Source organism: Geotrypetes seraphini, chromosome 3 (genome assembly GCF_902459505.1).
Source record: "Geotrypetes seraphini chromosome 3, aGeoSer1.1, whole genome shotgun sequence".
Classification (NCBI taxonomy): domain Eukaryota; kingdom Metazoa; phylum Chordata; class Amphibia; order Gymnophiona; family Dermophiidae; genus Geotrypetes; species Geotrypetes seraphini.
The window spans coordinates 241771658-241793779 of record NC_047086.1 but is presented as its reverse complement, the minus strand read 5'-3'; the positions used below and the strand labels follow the sequence as shown (position 1 = coordinate 241793779).

Below are 22122 nucleotides of genomic sequence, written 5' to 3'. Positions count from 1 at the left end.
AAATATAAATGATAATTAACATTTTCTCTGCGTACAGTGTGCTTAGTGTTTTTTTAATTTTTATTGTTGGTAGATCATTTTGACTTGATCATTTTAAATGTAGCTCGCAAGCCAAAAAGTGTGGGCACCCCTGCTGTAAATGAATGGTCGGGTGACAACGGAGTGATTGTGGTAAACGATCCTTGATAAAGCGTTGAATACGCGAAACATGTCGGATCCAAGTTTCTATGATCATAAAAACCGAGATGTCATAAACCTTTAGTACATATGTAAAAGCATTTGACTAGTAGCACTTTAAGGCACTTTTTAAGCACTTTAAAAACTGCTGCACTTTAAATATTGAAATCCAATTAGGATAAAAAAGTGGGCCAGTGAGGTGACAACACGTCAAGCTTATCACTATGATAAACATTTGAGCAATGAGTGGTGAGTCTGAGGTCCGAAGCTTCAGTAAAGTTATGAAATTTATAGCTATTAAGAGTGGTTGAATCATATATCACAACAGATATTTATCACTTGGAATAAGAGGTATTTATGAGCTCTGAGTGAGGGGGACATAGAATAAAGGGGTAAGGGGACAGACTCGGCAGCAATCCAAGGAAATACAGTACTTTTTTACTGAAAAGTCAGGCCACACATCATCACATTGCCCTAACGGAGGTAGAGGCAGCAAGCAGTGTATTTGAATTGAAGAAAGTATGGGGACAAGCACAGAGGATCTCTGACGGAGAAGGAATTGTGGAGTTTAGTAAGCTGGTACTGATGGCTAGATTGGATAAGTCAAATGGTTTTTTAATTGACATTTTTAGGGTTTCTGTGTAAAGGATTTGAACAAATAAATTCTCTTTTAAGCTTTAGTTTAAGTCCTCAAAGTTTTCAAATAATTGTTCAATCAATTATACTTCCTCACTTGGATTACTGTAATTCACTAAGTTGCAGTATTGCAGAGAAACTGCTAAATACATTGCAGTTATTGGGAAATACTGCCACAAGATTGATTTATTTTTTAATAAAAGTTTGAGAGGAAATAACTTAAGATCAAAGGTAACATGTAATGGTTGCATTGTTAGCATGAAAAGGAGAAACTGTCTTACCTGGTCATTTATTTTCTTTAGTTAGCAACACTGTTCTGAACCAATAGGCTGTTATCTCCTCCTATCAGCAGATGGAGGCAGAGAAAACGAAATTTTACCAGTAACACCACAGTATAAGCTGTGGTACTCTGGAACAATTCAGTATGCATCTGCTCAAGCAGCAGAAGGTCCCTTTTCATAACACCTCAAGCCCCATCAACCATTGCAGCTACAACGATAAGAAAGCGAGCAAGACACCAGAGTGGCAACTTGCTACCCTGTATATAAAAGGGAATAGCTACTTCACAGGAAACCTTGTAAGGGTGCCAATCAGAATTAGAACTGGCCCTTTTTGTTTGTTTTATTTGAAATTAACTGAAAGGAAAGAGCACACACCCAGAACTCAAGCCAAGATCTGAAATCCTACCCTTAGAAAAATAATATCACTAACTAAAGAAAAGAAAATTACTAGGGAAGATGATTTCTCTTCTCTTAGCAACAGCTTCCAATGTTCTGAACCAATAGAATGTACTAAAGCAGATCTATTGGGCGGGGAAAGACAAGATCTCCTCTCCCCCCCAAATAACAGCTCTGCTAAAGTTAGAGTGAGCTCTGGCCAGCACATCAAAACCGTAGTGATTAGCAAAGGAACAACCACATCATTACCATGAAGATCTTCTTAGGGGGCACTGCCTATATTCAGGAAGCAACCTGAGCCCTAGTAGAGTGGACCTTGAGCCCCTGAGGAACCAGGTAGTTCTTGCCTATGTAAGCAGGCTCAATAGCAGTTTTAATCCACCTCACAATGGAGGCCTTCAAGACTGCTTGTTCTTCTGAGGGCCATGGAAGTATACCTAAGCAGCGTTTTCCCGACATCAGCTTGTAAAGACTCTGGTCCTCCTGCGACTATTCTGATCCTACAGGGCCATGGAAGTATACCAGAGCATTGTTTTCCTGACATCCAGCTTGCAAAGACTCTGGTCCTCCAGCGACAATCCTGATCCTACAGAGGACAGAAAACAAACCTGATTCACAAGGAAACACCACTTTTGGAAGAAAGGATGGTATCATGCATGAAGACATGAAATCTTCCAAGGAGAGAGTTAGGTCTCCCGATATGAAAGGATCTGAAATTCTGAAACCCTCCTAGCCGAGATGATGGCCATCAAAAATACCATCTTAAGGGTAAGATCTTTGATAGAAGCCAGAAGCAAAGGCTCAAATAAAGCCTCATACAGCACTCAGAGGACCAGACTGAGGTCCCAAGAAGGAAAACGAAGGGCAAAGGGAGCACTAATGCACCACTCCCCTTCAGAAACTGAACCACCTCTCTATACAAAGCCAAAGAGATGCCCTTCACTTTCCCTGAAAGCTGGGCAACACAGCCTCCTGGACTCTCCAGGAATGCAAGGCCAGCCCTATTCCAGGCCTTGCTGCTACCAAAAAAAAAAAAACCAAAAAACCCCCAACATTGGGAATCTGAGCCCTCTAGGGAGACCTTTCCCTACTCCAAGATTCAAGCATATGCCAGACCCCGACATAATATATTTCCTTCTGATATCACGGGGGTAATACTAGTAAAAACGAGGGAAAGTCAAAAATTGCTTTAGTCAAAAATGTGAACTGACTTTGCTGTTAAAATAGTAACCTATCTATGGTGTGATCAAGATTTTTCCAGGTTACTCAGAGGCATGAAACTCTACAAGGAAGGGGTATACCCTCCCAAGAATGGAACAGAGTTCACTTTCCAATCATTGTAACTGTTTCAATAAAGATCACACTTCAAGCTAGGATACAGATAAATAAAGAATGTATCACAATTTTTCAATGCTTCAATGTGTCATTGCTTTCTTTTCTTCATGAATAGTGTTAAGTTAACATCACTGAAACTGGGTAAGTTATAAAATAATAACTTAACTTTATGAAGGGTTTGGGGTCCCAACGTGGCCCCGTTTCGCTTTCTTCCTCAGGAGACCCAATCATAAATTTGATAAAAGTCCTTTAAAACTCTGAATAATATTAGAATTGGTGATGTATAATTGCTTCACTGCTGGAAATTGCTCTCTCTTCACAAAGTTATTCACAAACTGCCAGCTGGCAGCTGGTTACTATCCAGCTGGCAGTTTGAGAATAACTTTGTGAAGAGAGAGCAATTTCCAGCAGTGAAGCAATTATACATCACCAATTCTAATATTATTCAGAGTTTTAAAGGACTTTTATCAAATTTATGATTGGGTCTCCTGAGGAAGAAAGCGAAACGGGGCCACGTTGGGACCCCAAACCCTTCATAAAGTTAAGTTATTATTTTATAACTTACCCAGTTTCAGTGATGTTAACTTAACACTATTCATGAAGAAAAGAAAGCAATGACACATTGAAGCATTGAAAAATTGTGATACATTCTTTATTTATCTGTATCCTAGCTTGAAGTGTGATCTTTATTGAAACAGTTACAATGATTGGAAAGTGAACTCTGTTCCATTCTTGGGAGGGTATACCCCTTCCTTGTAGAGTTTCATGCCTCTGAGTAACCTGGAAAAATCTTGATCATACCATAGATAGGTTACTATTGTAACAGCAGAGACCCCGACATAAGCCAGATATTCAGAGGACTTCCTGGAGTGAAGCAGGGTTGAAATCACAGAAGGAAAACCCCACGTTTCTTTAATAGTCACCTCTCCATGGCCATACTGTAAGCCAAAAGGGACCTGGATTTTCCATCTCTACCAGCCCTTGACTGGATCCTCCACCAGCAGATGCCAGAGATCCGTATACCAAGATCTGCAAAGCAAATCTAGCATCACCAGCAAGACCAGATGATGGCATACAATCCTGTGCAACAAGTGGCCAATGAGAAGCCAAGGAGGGAAGACACAGTCTCAGCCAGTAGTTGAGCTTCTACCTCGAGATGCCAGGTCCTTCTAGTAACTGAAAAAAACAACAACAAAAAAAAAACCCCACACTCCACTTTTGCATTGGTTCTGGATGTCAAAGCTGAACTAAGGGAGGACCCTAGCAGTCCACAGTGAGCTGAAAGTCCTAAAGCTCCAGCTTCCAAACTCCCACATCCAGGAGAGCGACTTGAGAAAAATCCTCTTGCACATTGTCTTTGGCTACAATATGGACCCCATAGGAGCCTGCATATGCGTGTCTGCCTACTGACAGACTGACTGTTTCCAAGGCCACAGCCTGACTCCTGGTGCTGCCCTGCCTGTTGATGTACAACACAACCATGGAATTTTCCAATTTATTTCCCTGCAGCTGAAACTCCTCCAGGGTCACACGGACCACCCAGGTCTCTAGGCAACTGATGGACTAGGACATCTCCTGCCTTGACCAGGTGCCCTGTGTCACACAGCTTTGGGACGTTTCACTGTCCCCATCAACTGCTATCAATCCATCGTGTCCGACAAAGCTACGGGGTCTCCTTGGAGAAAACACTGAAACTCAGGTAATACAGGCTGACTGCAAAAGAGAGGAAGGAAGACCCAGTGACTCAATTGCTACTGCCAACAGAGGAACATTAGAGACCTATAAAGCTCCCTTGGTGGTCATCCTGAAAGGGATTTGGAAAGCCCTGCAAAAGCTAGATGCAATGGTAGAGAAATCAGCACAAGAGATTTCCCAGATTGTGTGTAAGATTGAGACTTTGTCTCAAAGTGTGGATATGGTTAAATAGAATGTATGGGTCAAGTGAAGCAAGTGCAAGATGAAGTTAAAGAACTGAAGGAAAATGTTTCAGCAACTATCAAGGACAAATTAGTTATCCACCGTAAGATTGAACAAATGGAAAACTACAATAAACAATCTTAGGGCATTGAAGAACTTCCTCAAGTCCATCTTTCTCTCTCCACTTAGATTTCTTAAAAAAGTATTTGCCTTATCAGGCTATTCCCCCTATTAACAAAATATATTACTGTATTTACCTCAGAGTTTAAGGTATGAGAAGGTGCTAGTCCCTTTTATATGCAGGGTAGCAAGTTACCACTCTGGTGTCTTGCTCGCTTGCTTATCGTTGTAGGTGCAATGGTTGATAGGGCTTGAGGTGTTATGAAAAGGGACCTTCTGCTGCTTACTGATGCATATTGAATTATTCCAGAGTTAATAACCAAATTCAACAAGATAAAAGTCCAAGGACTTGTTTCTATGAATTTATATACTTTGGAGGAAAGGCAGGAAAGGGGAGATGATAGAGTCGTTTAAATACCTACATAATATAAATGTGCATGAGTCAAGTCTCTTTCATTTGAAAGGAAATTCTGCAATGAGAGGGCATAGGATGAAGTTAAGAGGTGATAGGCTCCGGAGTAATCTGAGGAAAAGCAGAGTTACTTACCGTAAGAGGTGTTATCCAGGGACAGCAGGCAGATATTCTCGACATGTGGGTGACGTCATCCACGGAGCCCCGTCGCGGATAGCTTTTCAAGCAAACTTGATTGAAGATCTCAAGTTTGCTAGCTATGCACCGCGCATGCGTGTGCCTTCCCGCTCAGCTAAAGGGCACGTCTCCTCAATGTGGTCCTCAGTTCAGATAGCTAGCAAAGAAGCCAACCCAGGGAGGTGGGAGGGTTGCGAGAATATCTGTCTGCTGTCCTGGATAACACCTATTACGGTAAGTAACTGTGCTTTATCCCATGACAATCAGGCAGCATATTCTCGACATGTGGGTGACCTCTGGTTAGCTTGGAGGTTGGCAATTTAGAAGAACAGATTACGCAAAACCGACTGGCCAAACTGGCCGTTGCTCCTGGAAAAAGTATCCAGACAGTAGTGAGAGGTGAATGTATGAACCGAGGACCAAGTGGCGGCCTTGCAGATCTCCCCTATAGGCATGGACCTGAGGAAAGTGACAGACGCCGTCATCGCTATGACTTTATGCCCCGTGACCCGACCCGGCAGCAGAAGACCAGCCTGAGCGTAGCAGAAGGAAATACAAGCAGCCAACCAGTTGGACAAGGTGCACTTGGAAACAGGACGGCCCAACCGATTGGGATCAAAATATAGGAAGAGTTTGAGGAGCCCTCCGATGAGACTGGGTGCGCTGGAGGTAAAAAGCCAATGCTCTCTTACAGTCAAGAGTGTGAAGCGCCACTTCACCAGGATGAGAGTGGGGCTTTGGAAAAAACACTGGCAGAACAATGGACTGGTTGAGGTGAAAACCTGAAACCACCTTGGGTAAGAACTTGGGATGAGTATGAAGGACCACCTTGTCATGATGAAAGACCGTAAAAGGCGGGTCCGTAACCAGAGCACGAGACACGAGAGCAATTAGGAACACCATCTTTCAAGTGAGGTACTTTAGACCCTATTTCATCAAAATCCTTAGAACTGTTTTCAAGATAAACCAGAGCTTGCTCACTTTATATAATAGGATTATATTACTGATTTAATTGTATTTTATGTATGTATTCTTGTAACCCACTTAAGATTTATTTATTTATAAAACCTAAGTGATTCTGCCAAAGAGAAAGAGTAACTAAAGGCCTACTCAACAAGGTCAGTTGAATTTCTCAGGTCTCACCAAATGTAGAAATGGCCACCAAAAATCAATCAGCATCCACAGATGTCACCAACTGGATAAGTGATGAGTCAATCAGCCTGTCTGACCCTTACTGAGGTATACCAGAGGTATTTTTCCCCAATTAGGATTTGGAAGTTAGAAAGGGGAAGTCTGTGGGAAGGAAAGAATAAGATTGTAATGGGGTGGGAAAAGAAAAAGGATACTGCAGCTGAGTATGGTTAAGGAAGAGAGGAACGGAGAAGCAAGTAGTTGAGTAGGGGTAGACAAAGATTGCCAATTGGCTCCAGGTTTGTTTGACAGGGTCAACAGCGCTCTGAATTTAGCTAATTATATGTGGGGACTTGTAGACCTGATTTTCTTAGGGCATGGAATTAAGAAATCATAACTACAAACCCTGCATGAAGGATAAACCCAAAACTAGATCAAATCCTGGTGTTATAATCTGGAGGAGCAGGTTTGGGTGGGATATCATACAGTGGATTAGTCACAACAAGGTTGTTTCCTAGTAGGCAATGAAACCCATAGTACACTGAAGAACCCAAGATGGTCATTCAGCCAATCTTTCCAATTGGGCAACAATATATCTAGGCACTTAGGACAGTGCTTCAGAAAACAGCAGATAGCAGTGGCAGAATCATAAGTTAGAGTAGTAATATAGAAAAGACTACAGCCAGACTCCACCTGCCAGAAAAGCAGCAAAGATTTAGCCACAATGGCAAATGCAGTGTATCAGGTGCCATCTCATGATAGAGACAGGTTCTAGTGCCAACAGAATTGCCATTCAGTGGAAACAAAAGCAAGAGCCATGAACTGCTAAAGCTTGGACATCAGTGGCATGTTGGACATTTCAAAGAAGTCCACCTTTAGACAGCCAAATACTGAAATAAGAGCGGGACCATTTATTTATTTTAAAAATTTCTATACCATTTAAAACCTCAACATAATGTTACATGCATAAGGTGCAAGAGCTTTAAGCACAGAGTGTACATCGATTAAATCAACTGTGGATTTTCCTGCCCAATCTTGTGTTCAAGGGCATTTCAATAAGGGGGGGGGGGAACTTTTTGTAATCTGTCATTTTATAATCTTTGTTTTAACTAAAAAGCGTTTCAGCACATAGATAAACATACCAGAAGATATTTAGATACTGAAACATTTATGTAGTCTCTTACCTGCTGCCATTTCTGTTGCAGAAAAGCATCCTTGACTGAGTAAAGGTATTTGCTCATTTGATCCAAAACTCCTTGGTAGTAGACCAATGCAGAATCGTAGTTTCCCAGCAAGGCATACTCACGGGCCAGTTTTACATTCTCACTAATCATCACAAGACTCATGTTGAATACTGGGGGGGGGGAAGAGGAGGAGATCATCCAGTCAAAAGCTTTTATTTATCTCAAACAAGACAGGCTTCTGTTGAGCTATTGCACCATGAACTTTCATTCTCAAGTACCTCAATATATCTTTGTTTCATAATGTTCCTAAGTCTGTTAGTGGTACTTGGCCAAATACCATGCATCACAGCTCTTTCCAAAACCCTGCAATCATCCATCTTAAATCCAGTCACTTCTTGTTGTCATTGTGTTTTTATTTATTTATTCATTCATTCATTTTTATAGCCCATCCTCTCCAGGAGCCCAGAAAGGGTTACAGTAGTAGGCACTAGATGCTTAAAACTTCCCTATAGGTCCAGAAAAGCTCACACTAACTAAAGAACCATTATTAAACATTTAACATAACAAAATTAACTAATTAAAAAAGAAAGATATATGAAATATAAATAAAACGAATAAAAAAATAATAAAACAAATGTAAGAAGAAAAATAAAATAGGTAGGAAATAGAAATACCCGAGAGGGAAGAGGTATTATAGATTAACACAAAGGGGAGTAATGCAAAGATTCAACCTAAATTAGCAAAATATAATATTATAAACTCAAAATAAAATATAATTTCAGATAATGAGAAAAAGTAAAGACTTAGGGCTCCTATTACTAAGGTGCGCTACGCGTTTTAGCACGCACTAAATGCTAACACGTCCATAGACGTAATGGGCGCGTGTTTAGCACGCGCTAAATCGCATAGCGCACCTTAGTAAAAGGAGCCCTTAGTTCAATCTATGTAGAATGACTATCATCTCTAAGAACAGGAGAGCAGGCGGGACACAGAAGATCTCCCGATGCCAAGCCCAATAGACTCCAGCAAACTGTCTCCACTCCCAACTGAATTACTACTACTACTACTACTACTACTACTACCCAACTGAATTACTACTACTACTACTACTACTACTAGTCTATTTCCCAGAGCCTATAAAAGAATCAACACCCCCCCCCCCCCAGCAAACAGCAAGGAAAAGCGATGACCCAGGAATCAAACCAAGGACCTCAATGAGCCATCAGGAACAGACCATTTCTAATCAGGCTTTGAAATCCATTGGAAAAAAGTTTCCTTTACAGCAAAGATGGCATATAAACTTTGTTTTATACAATAAAAGTACATTTTAAAGAAAAATACCAAAAAAGATGACATTTATTCATTCTGTTAAAATTTCCTTAATTCTTGAATCCTACTAGACCAGGGGTAGGCAATTCCAGTCCTCGAGAGCCACAGGCAGGTCAGGTTTTCAGGATATCCACAATAAATATGCATGAGATAGATTTGCATCTCAAGGAAGCAGTGTATGCAAATCCATCTCATACATACTCATTGTGGATATCCTGAAAACCTGACCTGCCTGTGGCTCTTGAGGACCAGAATTGCCTACCTTTGTGCTAGATCAGCCGTCTCAAACAAGCGGGCCGCAGGCCGAATGCGGCTCTCCAGGTCTATTTTGCGGCCCACGGTCTGGACGCAATCAAGACAGCATTTCTCTTCCCCCTTCCCTTCCTTTTGGAGCAGCGTGTCTGGCCGGCTCAGTCCATCGTTCTGTTCAAAGCCGCGGGTTGGCGGCTCCTCGTGCTATCCACTCCTGCATCGGAAGCCTCTCTTGACGTCACAACATCAGAGAGGCTTCAGACGCAGGCACGGACCTCGCGAGGAGCCGCCACCCACGGCTTTGAATGGAAAGATCAACTGAGCCGGCCAGACACGCTGCTGCTCCACAAGGAAGGGGAGGGGAAAGAGAAATGCTTCTGCTGCATATTGCTGTTGTACAGGGAAAGGGATAGGGAGGGAAAGGGGAAGAGAAATGCCTCTCCTGCACAGGAAAGAGGGAAGGGAAATGCTGCTGCTGCTGCACAGGGAAAGGGAGGGGGAGGGAAAGGGGAAGAGAAATGCTTCTGCTGCACAGGAAAGGGGGAAGGGAAATGCTGCTTCTGTTGCTGCTGCACCCAATTGGGGAAAGAGAGGGAAGGAAGGAGAGAGGGAGAGAAAGGAAGAAAAGAGATGCCAGACCATGAAAATAGGACGGAAGAAGAGAGAGATAGGAAGGGAAGGGAAGACATGGAAACGTAGATTTTGTAAAGAAAGCAGAAAAATTGAACATTAAGTTAATGCCAAAGATGGATGAAACGATGAATGTGAAGACGGAGAGAAAAACAGTCAAAGGACAAGAAGGCCCTGGAAACATAGTTGAAAGTACAGAAAAATAAAGTCACCAGACAACAAAGGTAGGGAAAATGATTTTATTTTCAATATAGTGATTGAAATGTGTCAGTTTTGAGAAAGAAAAGATATTAAACTTTAAATGTGAGGGCTGTAGAAAAAATAGAGTACCTGAGGGCCGCAGAAAAAATAGTTAATGTCTTATTAAAGAAATGACAATTTTGCATAAGGTAAAACTTTATAGTTTATATATCTTTCCTTTTAACTGTTAAAGGAAAGTTTTATAAACTATAAAGAGTTTTACCTCATGCAAAATTGTCATTTCTTTAATAAGACATTAACTATTTTTTCTGCGGCCCTTCAAGTACCTACAAATCCAAAATGTGGCCCCACAAAGGGTTTGAGTTTGAGACCACTGTGCTAGACCAATCTATACCAGCAGATTGCGTTCCTTTCTAACCAGCATATAGAAAGGTAGAGCATATGAACCATTCTGGTGACATCAGTATAAGGGCTGGTACATGCTGAAATTCTTCAGTATTGTTATATTATAGCCTAAGTAAAGGACCCAGATTCAAATAGCATCCTTTAAGGAAACTCTGCAAAACATATTAAATTCTTCTGATCCCAAACTCTAAAATAGAGAGAAACAGAGAGACTTCTAACAAAATCCTAAGTACCCTAGAGCACAGTTCTTCAACCGCCGGTCCGCAGAAAATTTCTGCCGGTCCGCGCAGGGTCGGCGAGATCTACAAATTAAATTTCCTGTTGGGCATCTGTTCCCCTTTCCCTTCCAGGGCCGGCATTAAGATCAGCTGCGGTACTGCTACAAACGGCCGGCAAAAAGAAAGACAGAAGCCACGGGACTTTTGCTCTTGCCTGCATCGCTATAGGCTCTGCCGATCTTGATCCCGCTCCCTTCTGAAGTGACTTCCTGTGTTTGAGGAGCAGGATTGAGACCAGCAGAGCTTGTAGCGAATAGCAATTCAGGCAAGAGGAAAGGTCCCGCGGCTTCTGTCTTCATTCTAGCCATCTGATTTAGCGGGACCATAATTGAAGGTAGGGTAGGATTTGTCTTTGTTTTTGCTGCCAAGTTTAGCAGGACCGGGGTCGAAGGCAGGGCTAATAGCAATCGAGTGCTGGAAGAGTGGATCGGGGCCAGCAGCCAAGGGAGGAAATAAGAGATGCTGGATTATGAGGAGAGGGAAAAATGTGATATAGATGTTGTGGGAAAGGGATGGTAGACCCAGGAGGGGGGATTGGTGTGACAGAAGGGAGATGGTGGATTCCCTTGGAGGAGGATAGTTATTGGAACTAGGTGGGAATTGGAAGAATAGGGACACAAAGATAGATGCTGGACCTTGCAGGGGGCAGAGAGACATGGAAAATGCTGAACATGAGGATGGAGTATGAAGACAGAAGTCAGATATTGGACATGGGTAGAGGGAGTATGGAGACAGAAGGGATATGCTGGACATGGTGAAGAGGGAATAAGGAGACAAGAAGAAGATGCTGAATAAGGAATGGAGGGAGTAGAGTGATGGAAGGTATCTGCTGGATTAAGATGGGGAAAAGAGGGGAGGTACTGGAATGGGATGGGGGAAGATGGTGGGTTGGCTGGCTGGCTCAGCAACGGGAAGAAAAAAAAGAACACAGGAAGATGCTGGACATGGAGGTTGTAGGGTGAAAGAAAAAAGCAGACTTGACTGAGTAGGACTTGACGGAGTAGGTGGGACATGCTGGACACAGGGTGGATGCAGTAAGAAGAAAAAGGAGGTTCTGGATATTGGAATAATAGGTAGAAGACAGGAAGGGACAGAAGTGGCAGATAGATTGAAGACCTTGGAAATAAATTTAAGAAAAGACAGAAGAAAGCAGAACAAAATGGGCAGATAATAAAGGTAGAAAAAAATAATTTTATTTCTATTTTGTCATTAGAATATATCAGATTTGAACTATATATCCTTCTAGAGACATAACTGGGGACTGCAAAGCCCAGGCAGTGCTTCTTTAGCTTCCAGCACTCCCCTAACACTATTCCTGTCATGTGTGACTACAGTATTCTGTTAACATGATATTTCTGTGTAGCATTCTGTAATAATTTGGCTTGTTCAGTTTTCTTGATAGTGGAGGGGATATATGTGAAGGGGAGGGGAAGGGAAACAAGGGTTTTGTTGGTCCTTGCTCTATATATTTGTATTTATAAAATGACAATTGTACAGAATATTGTTTCTTTTTATACTTTAATAAAATATGTTCAATATAAAATCATAACTGAGGCTTGTGCAGATGGGATCAGATGGTTTGCGGGGACCGAATTCACGGAGACGGGGTGAAAATGTTTTTTTAAATTTCAGTCTTAGTAGTTTGCCGGTCCACAAAATAATTCTTTTATTTCCGCCGGTCCATAGGTGTGAAAAAGTTGAAGAACACTGCCCTAGACTACCAGGGCAAACCCTGGAGTGATCTAGCAGGATTCAAGAAAATTAATTTTAAAAAGGTATGAATGTCTCCTTCCTCATCATTCAGCTAGACATCTTAGGAGCCTCTCTTGGGAGGGGGGAGAGGGGAAGAAAGAATCCACCCTCTTTGGCCAGGACATCAAGCTTGTAACATAACAACCATACTGCCATCCTACAGATATCTTCTGGTCTCTGACCAGGATGAAACCTGGATTCATTTCTTCCAGAACAATTTTGAACCTTGAAAATATAGTCTGCTTCAATTGACTGCTTTATCTAATGGGTTAGACACTCTAAAGGCTGCTTCCCCTTTTGCAGCCCCTGATACAGGGCTTGTTGGACTTGCAAAATAAAATTTGTCACCTTCAAGTATCTGAGCAAAACAAACTGCAAGAAAACACTTGTGCAGCTCCCTGATTTGAATGCATAGGCTCCATCATATCCAGGGAAATTAGAAACTTGCCCAGTTGCAATGACTGAGCATGAGGTTTCCATCATAAAAACGTGGAACCCATAGAGCAGTATTGCCGTCCTCCCACCCCACCTTTAGGTCCAAGATAGGGCTGCTCCTTCTTGTCCTTGTTTTTTGAACAAGAAAGTAGATCAGACTTGTACATTGGAGGGGAGGGGGGAAGGCACTGAACTGAAGGGTGGCCTACAGCACCTCCTTTGTGGGAGACCTGCAAGGGGATACCATTAAATCTTCTGAAACAATCCTGGAAACTCCAGGGCACAGTTTGAGATCCAGGAACTTTCTTGTTTGTACCGCAAGAAACCACAGAGTCTTTTTCTTCATCCAGAAACGTACCACCTTTGAGTGCCCAATTTATTCCTCCGAGATCCAAAACTGACCAAGCATCATACTAAGATAAATGTGTGTGTGTGTGTGTGTGTGTGTATTACAAACACTGGAAAGCAATATAATATGTTCAATTGTACTTGCTGTAGTACACCACCTTAGTTGAATCTCTCTTCATAAAGGCAATTAATAAATCCAAATAAATAGCACAGTAAAAACACACAACTTGATGTATAATACACTTGAAAAATGTGATGGGAAGGTTCAGAATCACAAACACAAGTCTAATGGGAAAACCCCCTGCAAATGCTAAAATTATGAGGCCAAAGGATTTGTATTTTGATTCCTCAACTTGGAGTGAAGGTTACCTCTACCAAATCAGTCAACAATGTCTTCCTCTACTGTTTAAGGGCAAATACAGAAGTGGCAGAAGCAACAATTCAGGGCAGGTCTCTCATAATGACGCCTTATTAAAAACAGGCAGCTCAGCTTTAAAGATGAATACAATTGAACTGGGAAGTATCATGCAGGATGTTAGTAGGAAACTAAAGAAGCCCCACCTGCTGTTGCAGCCTTTTAAAGTTCCCATGCCACAGTTCACCTCTGACACTACAGGAAGCAGCAAAAGCACCAACAAACAATGCAACAACCTCAGCTACTGCTACGTTTGTTTTTCTGGACTTATTATTATTATTTTTTTACAAGTAGCAAAATCGTAAAAAAATTAAATAAATAAAATTTAAACAACAACAAAAAAAGATAATCTTAAACTACGCATTTCAGGCATCTTACGAAATTAAAGGGTGGCAGCTATTGTAACAAATCAAAAAAGTAAGGAAAACAAAACACAGAAAAAGAAAACATCACACCTAAGATCAAAATAAAGTTATTGGCATCTAGACACATCTATTAAAAGACTGGAGACTTCAAAAGATGCCGATAAACTAGGGAAAAGTAGAACTACTGCTGTTAGCAGAGGTAGCGCCAGCTGTGTTACAGGAGGACAAACAAGCGGAAACATAACCAACCCTTCGAGAGAGGGATGCGCGCGAACTCTCTCGCTCACCTGTGGGTCACGCGGACTCTCGCGCGCACTGTTCCTGCTCTGCTCTCGCACTCCTCTCGGCTAGGGCTGGCAAGCTCAAGCCGCCCTCCACCAACCAACCGACGAAAATACAGTCAAGGAGCAGCTGCAGTCTGCCCCCGACAAGTGAAATGTCCAACTTAGAAACGACGGCCGCAACCAACCTTCCCACCTACACCACCACTCCTCCTCCTGCTCCACTCTCCCTCGCTGTATCCCAACCTAACCTAACGCAAATACCCGGCACTAAAGTTTTTGAAGTCAGTTTGTTTACGTCATTTCCTCTGTGCGCAACTGCGCGTAAGCCTCACCTCCTGCGGGTGTTTGTTTTTTGTTTTTTTTTTACTTCTATGGGCGATATTAACACGCTTTCACCGTGGTCCTGCAGAGACAGAAATTACTGATCGAACTTGGGGAAAGGAATAAGGATTTTTTTTAGCAGTCAATGCTTCGAGAGTTAAAAAAAGGGTTGTTCTAATGACTGCGTTGGATAAAATAATGACTTATTTAACTCCGGATGAAAAATACCAACACTGTTTAAATTTAACTGAAATATTTTCAATAGTGCTGTTGCTTAAGAAAAGAAAAATGGTGAAAGTCAAAAAGTATAGTTGCATTGGCCGGGAATCGAACCCGGGCCTCCCGCGTGGCAGGCGAGAATTCTACCACTGAACCACCAATGCCTACTTGAAGAAGAGGTGGATACATTTCATTGAATACATTTTACTGTATCATAATTTTTGACTAACTCATAAGGATTCCGTTGATATGAGCAAAAGTTTTCCCCTGATGGTGTTATACATACTGTACATTACAAATATAAATTAAAAAAAATAAGACTTCATATTGTAGTTAGCCTCCTGAGAAAGGAGGTTTTGGTTTCTGACAGTTGGTCAAAAATGTATTAAAAGTATTTAAGTGAAAATATGTCATATTCTATTTATATTTATTAACCTTTATAAACACAGGTACCACACTTTTATCCTGAATCTGGCCATTCACTTTTCTGGTTTTTGCTTTAAACTAAAAACTAAACTAAAACTTAGGGCCTCTTTTACAAAGCTGCGCTAACGGCCCCAAAGCCATAGAGATTTAAAGGGCTTCGGGACTGTTGCCGCCTGGCAGCCGATGGCGCGGCTTTGTAAAAGAGGCCGTTAGTTTTATAGTCTGGGTCTTCAACCAGAAGGAGCTTGACTCAATTAATAATAAAGTAGACATCAGGGACTTCATAGTAACATAATAGATGACGGCAGATAAAGACCCGAATGGTCCATCCAGTCTGCCCAACCTGATTCAATTTAAATTGTTTTTTTATTTTTTCTTCTTAGCTATTTCTGGTCAATAATCTAAAGCTCTACCCGGTACTGTGCTTTGGGTTCCAGCTGCTGAAATCTCCATCAAAACTCACCAGCCCATCTACACCCTCCCTGCCATTGAAGCCTCCCCAGCCCTTCCTCAACCAAAAGGCCATATACAGACATACCGTGCAAGTCTGCCCAGTACTGGCTTTAGTTCAATATTTACTATTATTTTCTGATTCTAGATCTTCTGTGTTCATCCCACGTTTCTTTGAACTCCATCACTGTTTCCTCTCCACCTCTCCACCACCTCCGTAAAGTAGAATTTCCTAACATTGCTCTTGAATCTACCACCCCTCAACCTCAAATTATGTCCTCTGGTTTTACCATTTTCCTTTCTCTGGAAAAGATTTTATTCTACATTAATACCCTTCAAATATTTGAATGTCTGAAACATATCTCCCCTGTCCCTCCTTTCCTATAATAATAATAATTTTATTCTTATATACCGCCAAAGCCATGATAGTTCGAGGCGGTTTACAACAAAAGGTGCTGGACAAACAGCGAAGTGGTCACAATACAAAGTCATCAAATACAAGCTTACAGAATGGAAGAAGTGGAAAGCTAGTCTAGGGTATACATATTCAGGGCTTCCAGCTTCAGCTCAGCCCTAAAGAAGTGAAAGAGAGGTGGAATTTAGAGGAGACAGAACTGCAGTTGTAGTGAGAGAGGGAATTGAGGAGGCTGGAACCTGAGAAAGAAAAAGATAGACAGAAAGAAAGAAAGCCAGGAACTTTGATTTTGACTCCTAGCTTTCCTTCTTTTTTTGAACTTTCATCTCCTTCACTCCTTTTTGATGATTATTTTTTATTAGAGTTTCAAAATTACCTCTTAGATTCAGAATACAGATATCATCTCAAAGTACAAAGAAAATAAAGATTGCAATCTAGTCTACTTTAAGGGATAGAAGCGTAACTATCTTTTACATAACAATCAAGAAATAATAGAAAAATAATTCCCACAATCTAAAGCACAGTATTCATTTATTACTCCTCATTTACCCCATCTTTTATGAAGCTATGTTAGGCTTTTTTTTATCACCGGCTGCGGCGATATTAGCATCCGATACTCATAGCATCGGAGCTAATACCATCACGGATGGCAATAAAAAAGCCTAACACAGCTTCGTAAAAGGAGGCCTTAACCAGTTACTTCTCTTGCATTTAAAAAAATTGTTCAAGTTGTAGAGAATCAAAGAAAATAGTCTTTGTTTTAAAAGGAAACCAAAGATTTACAAGGAAACTTTAAAAAATAAGTTGCGCCCAAGGACAATACTTTAGGCTTGTCCTTGCTCTTGTCCAGCCTACAATCTGCCCTATTTTATTATTTTATATATTTTTTGTTTTGTAAACCAGCCAGATATTTGTCGATGGTCGGTATACCAAATTATAAATAAACTTGACTTCAAAGCTAAAAGAGCTTTTCTCCTAAATTGAGTGACCTTGGAAACAATTGTTATTTTCAGATGTTTCCTCTGACTTACAAGTGTATTCACTCTGCAGTTCTTAAGTATTTCTCCTTTCTTATCTCTGCCTATACTCCTCCCCAGGAACTCTCTTCATTAGGTAAGTGTCTCTTATTTGTACCATTCTCCTCTACTGCCAACTCCAGGCTCTGTCTCTTCTGTCTTGCTGCACTATAAGCCTGGAACAGACTGCCTGAGTCAGTGCATCAAGTTCATCTCTAGCAGTGTTCAAATCTAGGTTAAAAGCCTTCTCTTTAGAGCAAGGGTGTCAAACTCAATCACATAAGGGCCTGAAAGCTAAAACATAGGCTAAGTCGCGGGCCAAATTTTTTATTAAGATACTTAGGGGTCCTTTTATTAAGGTACGCTCACTGATTTAGTGCGCACTAAATGCGCACCTTAATAAAACAACCCCTTAGTCTTAGTAGAAGTATAAGGTTACAACTAGAGAATGACACAGTGGCTGTTACCCATGGGTAGCCCGCCAAAACAGTGGGGGAAAAAGTGTTCACGGCAGGTACGGGGACAAGGCCATCCACCGCCCCGTGGAGCGATGAATCACCTTGTCCCTGCAGTTAAGGGAGGAAATGCGCACGGTCATCGATCGCGCATGGCCCCCTCCCTCCTTACCGGCCGAATCTATCTCCCTCACCTTTGCGGCATGTTTTAAGTTTACAGAGCAACTTGCTCAAGTTGCTGGAGTCTGCCTGCAGTTGCATGTGTCTGTGGGTGGAAGCTTCTCTGACGCAACTTCTGGTTGCATCAGAGAAGCTTCCACTTACAGACGCACGCGACTGCAGGCAGACTCCAGCGGCTTGAGCAGGTTGCTCTGTAAACTTAAAACGTGCCGCAAAGATAAGGGGAGGGAGGGAGATGCTCGGACTGTGCGAGAGGTGCTGAAGGGCGATGAGGTGGCGAGAGGGAAGGATGTTGGTGGAAAGGAAAGGAACAGATGCTGAAGGGGGTGGAGATGAACAGACGCTGAAAGGAAATGGGGAACAGAGAGTGGGGAGAAGACGCTGAAGGGAAATGTGGATGAGGTGGGGAGAAGACACTGAAGGGAAATAGGGTAGAGAGAGTAGGGAGAAGACGCTGAAGGGAAATGTGAAAGACAGGGTGGGGAGAAGACACTGAAGGGAAATAGGGTAGAGAGAGTAGGGAGAAGACGCTGAAGGGAAATGGGGAAGAGAGAGTGGGGAGAAGACGCTGAAGGGTGTCACAAACCCGACACCAGAGTGAGGTTTGTGACAGAGAAGGGACAAAAACCCCTGACTGTTAGGAGAGCAGACCAGTACAGCAGCCCTCCTACAAACAGTTCCCAGAGCTCAGTCATTGGCAAGGGTGCCCTACAACAAGAGGACTGGGGAGGGAAAGATGAGAGTGGGAATAGCCCGGTGCAGCAGGAGGTGCCTTTGATAAAAGAAAAGCCTAGGAGGCAGGCTCACAACACAGCCAAGGCACAACTGCTGAGCCCAATTAGGGCTAACCAGAAAGCCCAGCAGAAGCTACAGATCGTCCCTCCCCCCTGTAGGTTAGGGCGTGTCCAGCTTAGGGCTTTAGAGGCACAGCTCAGGAGAAACCAATCAGTCTGTCCTGGGGCAGCCCAGGAAGGAGGCTCAAGGGAGTGGGCTCCTGAACCCTCTCAGAATCAGGATGTGGAGATGGCAGATGTTACCCCTGTCTCTGAAGCCAGCCAGCCAGACAACCCAGAGGCCATGGAATTTATGGACACTGCCATGGATTCAGAAACCACTGCAATAGATGAAAGCTAAGTGCAATTCCTTTACTGTTTGCTGTGCTTAGTTTTGTGGACTGTTGGGGATTTTGAAAACCTGCATGTACCTGTGTGGAGCCGGTGAGCAGTGCTGGGCTCACACTGCAAAGGTGCCTAAACCTGGAAGTCTCAAATCAGGTTTATTTTGTTTGAAAGTTTTTTCTTTGTGTTTGCCTTTTGGAGGCTGATTGAGACTGCAATTTGGACTCTATATAGGGGTGGTAGATTTGGGGAGAATCCACACAAGATCCTTGGTTGGGATTGTAGGGCCAATTGTGGCATACTGTTTAAAAGCAGATTTAAATAAGTGGATTCAACTACTCCCCTCCCCCACCAACTGTTTGTGAGTTGGTTGGGACAGGCCTGCTTCAACCTAGGCCTGATTGCAGCACTTCCATTCCACAAAGAAAGTGCATAATCTTATTCCTGCCTGCTGACTAAAGGCAGACTTATTAAGAATGGACTAGCACAGACTCTGGAATTACTCACCTGTTATACCTGCAAGGAAGGTGTAGGTTGTTTGTTTTTGCAACCCAGTTTTTCTTTCATGTTTGCTTTTGTTCATGGAAAGAATGAACTAAACCCTGTCCAGGGTTTGTGAACTCAATAAATTGGGGCTTTATTTTACTTTGAACTTCATTGTTCCTGACCATTTTTGTGCTTCTTTATTGAATATGAAACCAGCAGGACTTCCAGCCTCTTCTGGAAGCACGTGAGACGCAGGCTATTCTGGGCGCTGACCGGGGCCATCGCAGAAGCCGGCACCGGCAGAGCCACAAGGGAAATGGGGAACAGAGAGTGGGGAGAAGACGCTGAAGGGAAATGTGGACGACGGTGGGGAGAAGACACTGAAGGGAAATGGGGTAGAGAGAGTGGGGAGAAGACGCTGAAGGGAAATGGGGAACAGAGAGTGGGGAGAAGACGCGGAAGGGAAATGTGGAGGACAGGATGGGGAGAAGATGCTGAAGGGAAATGGGGAACAGAGAGTGGGGAGAAGATGCTGGAAAGGAAGAAGACAGAGATGCCAGACTAATTGGGGGGGGTGAAGGGAGAGGCACAGTAACAGAGCAAATGGAAGACACAGAGAGAAGACAGACAGTGGATGGAAGGAATTGAATGAGAAGATAAGGAAAGCAGAAACCAGACAACAAAGGTAGAAAAAAAAAATTCTATTTTTTTTTTGCTGTAGGATAAAGTAATATATTAGTTGTGTTTATAAAAATTTATAAACAAAGTCCTGCCAGCTGAACATCTCTCTCTAGTTCAGCAGCCAGAACTTTGATTTATAAGGAAGGAATCCTATATAATAAAACCCTAGCTGCGCATGCGCACTTACCTGCGTGCTTCCATGATCTCTGATCTGTGATCAGTAGGTCCATGGCAAGCAGGAGTGCGGATGCGGTGGCCAGACAACTCGGAGAAACAGCACAGCCGCCGACTCCCCCCTCCCGCCCTCACTCACCTCCCAAACCACCACCACCAAAGCCTCCTTCTAGCCGGCTCACCCGCCTTTAAATTAAGAGAAAAGCGTTGCCTCGCCGTCTTCTGTCCACTGTGGCCCGCCCTCTCTGACTACTTCCTGTTTCCGCTAGGGATGGCCACAGATGCTGCACAGGGAAGGCCGGGAAATGCTGCTTGTGCACAGGGTACTGTGTGGGGGCGGTACCGCGGGAAGGGAAGGGGGGTAAGGGAAATGCTACTGCTGCACAGGGAAGTGGTTTGGGGGGAGGGAATGCTGCTGCTGTGGCTGCTGCACAGGTAAGTGGGTGGATCGAAATGCTGCTGTACAGGGAAGTAGGGTGGGGGGAAATGCTGCTGCATAGGGACATGGAGGTGGAGGAAATGCTGCTGTGGCTGCTGCACAGTGAAGTGGGGGGGGGAAAAAAGACAGCCAGCTAGCACCCGTTAATGTAACGGGCTAAAATACTAGTAAGCTAAATATTGCAGTACTGAGGCTTGTATGGATGCTGCAAGGATAGTAGTCGCGGGGACAGTGGTCACAGGGACAGGGCGGGGACAGTGGTTGCGGAGATGGGATGGGGACATTGGTTGTAGAGACAGGGTGGTGACAGGTATGGTGGTCGTGGGGACGGGGACAAATTTTTTCCCCATGTCATTCTCCAATTACAACCTCTCCAACCCCATGCTGGCTCTGTGATGTAAACAAAATAAATAAAAACAACTTTTCCTCTCTCTTTCAGATCCTAGTTCACAATTGCTGTCTAACACCAGCTCTGGGAGGATACACATTTCAAATCTGACATATTGTAATCACAAAACAGAAAATAAAATTATTTTTTTTCTATCTTTTGTTGTTCAGAATCCTAAAAAGTCCCTGGATACATCTAAAAAGCCGTTTCAATTACCAGCACTAGACGACCTGTCTTTTAGATCGTCCAAGTGCCGACTTGGGTGGGTTTTTAGACATATTTCAGTTTTGATTATGAGCCCCATAGTGTCTGTTATCCAAAAGTGGTACCCATGTTTTAAATGCTTGAGGTACTCAATTCTGTTGTCATAAACATTAGCTTCCATCATCAATGTGGATAGGGAGTTTCAGATTTAAATGGCCAACTTTCATCTCATTAAATTAGGCCAGCATTTGGGTAACAAGTTGGTCAAAGTACTGTAGTTTTTATATTACTACAAACACTATCCCCCCTCCCCCCTTTTACAAAACCATAGTGCAGTTTTTTGTGCCGGCCATGGTGGTAACAGATCCAACGCTTTTAGAATTCCTATGAGCATCAGAACTGTTACTGCCACAGGCAGCACTAAAAAATGTACTAGTTTTGTAAAAGGGAGGTATGATAGGCTAAATGTGCAAACATTCCAGGGCCAGGACTAGAGGGTAAAGAACAGGACAGCCTTTAGGCTTTACTCTTTAAAGACGCTTTTGAGATTTAACGGGGTGGGGGGGGGGAAGGTTTATTTCGGATAACCCCACTTGCCTGATGTTTTTCCTGTACCTTTTCCTTTTATTTTAATATTGTATCCCTATCCTTTTTCCTTTTGTTTCAATGTTTTGTTTAATCGTTGCTTTT

General features: G+C 42.7%; 1 protein-coding gene and 1 non-coding gene across 5 annotated transcripts in view; both read right to left on the bottom strand.

The window, feature by feature from the left end:
* KATNA1 (katanin catalytic subunit A1) overlaps positions 1-14720 on the bottom strand; it is a 171582-nt gene extending 156862 nt beyond the window's left edge. For 2 of the 4 annotated variants that reach the window (XM_033937758.1, XM_033937761.1), the window contains exons 1-2: positions 14464-14717; positions 7767-7936 (exon numbers count right to left, since the gene is read on the bottom strand). In XM_033937758.1, the coding sequence (XP_033793649.1) occupies positions 7767-7928 (162 nt within the window). In that variant the 5' untranslated portion in view covers positions 7929-7936; positions 14464-14717. Of the gene's footprint in view, positions 1-7766; positions 7937-13957; positions 14356-14463 lie in introns of those variants that run through there. The other 2 variants (XM_033937762.1, XM_033937759.1) reach the window with 2 other exon arrangements.
* A 373-nt stretch (positions 14721-15093) lies between these two features.
* Positions 15094-15164, bottom strand: TRNAG-GCC. The gene has a single exon. It is a non-coding gene; the product is annotated as a tRNA-Gly (tRNA).
* Between the last annotated feature and the right edge of the window lie 6958 nt (positions 15165-22122).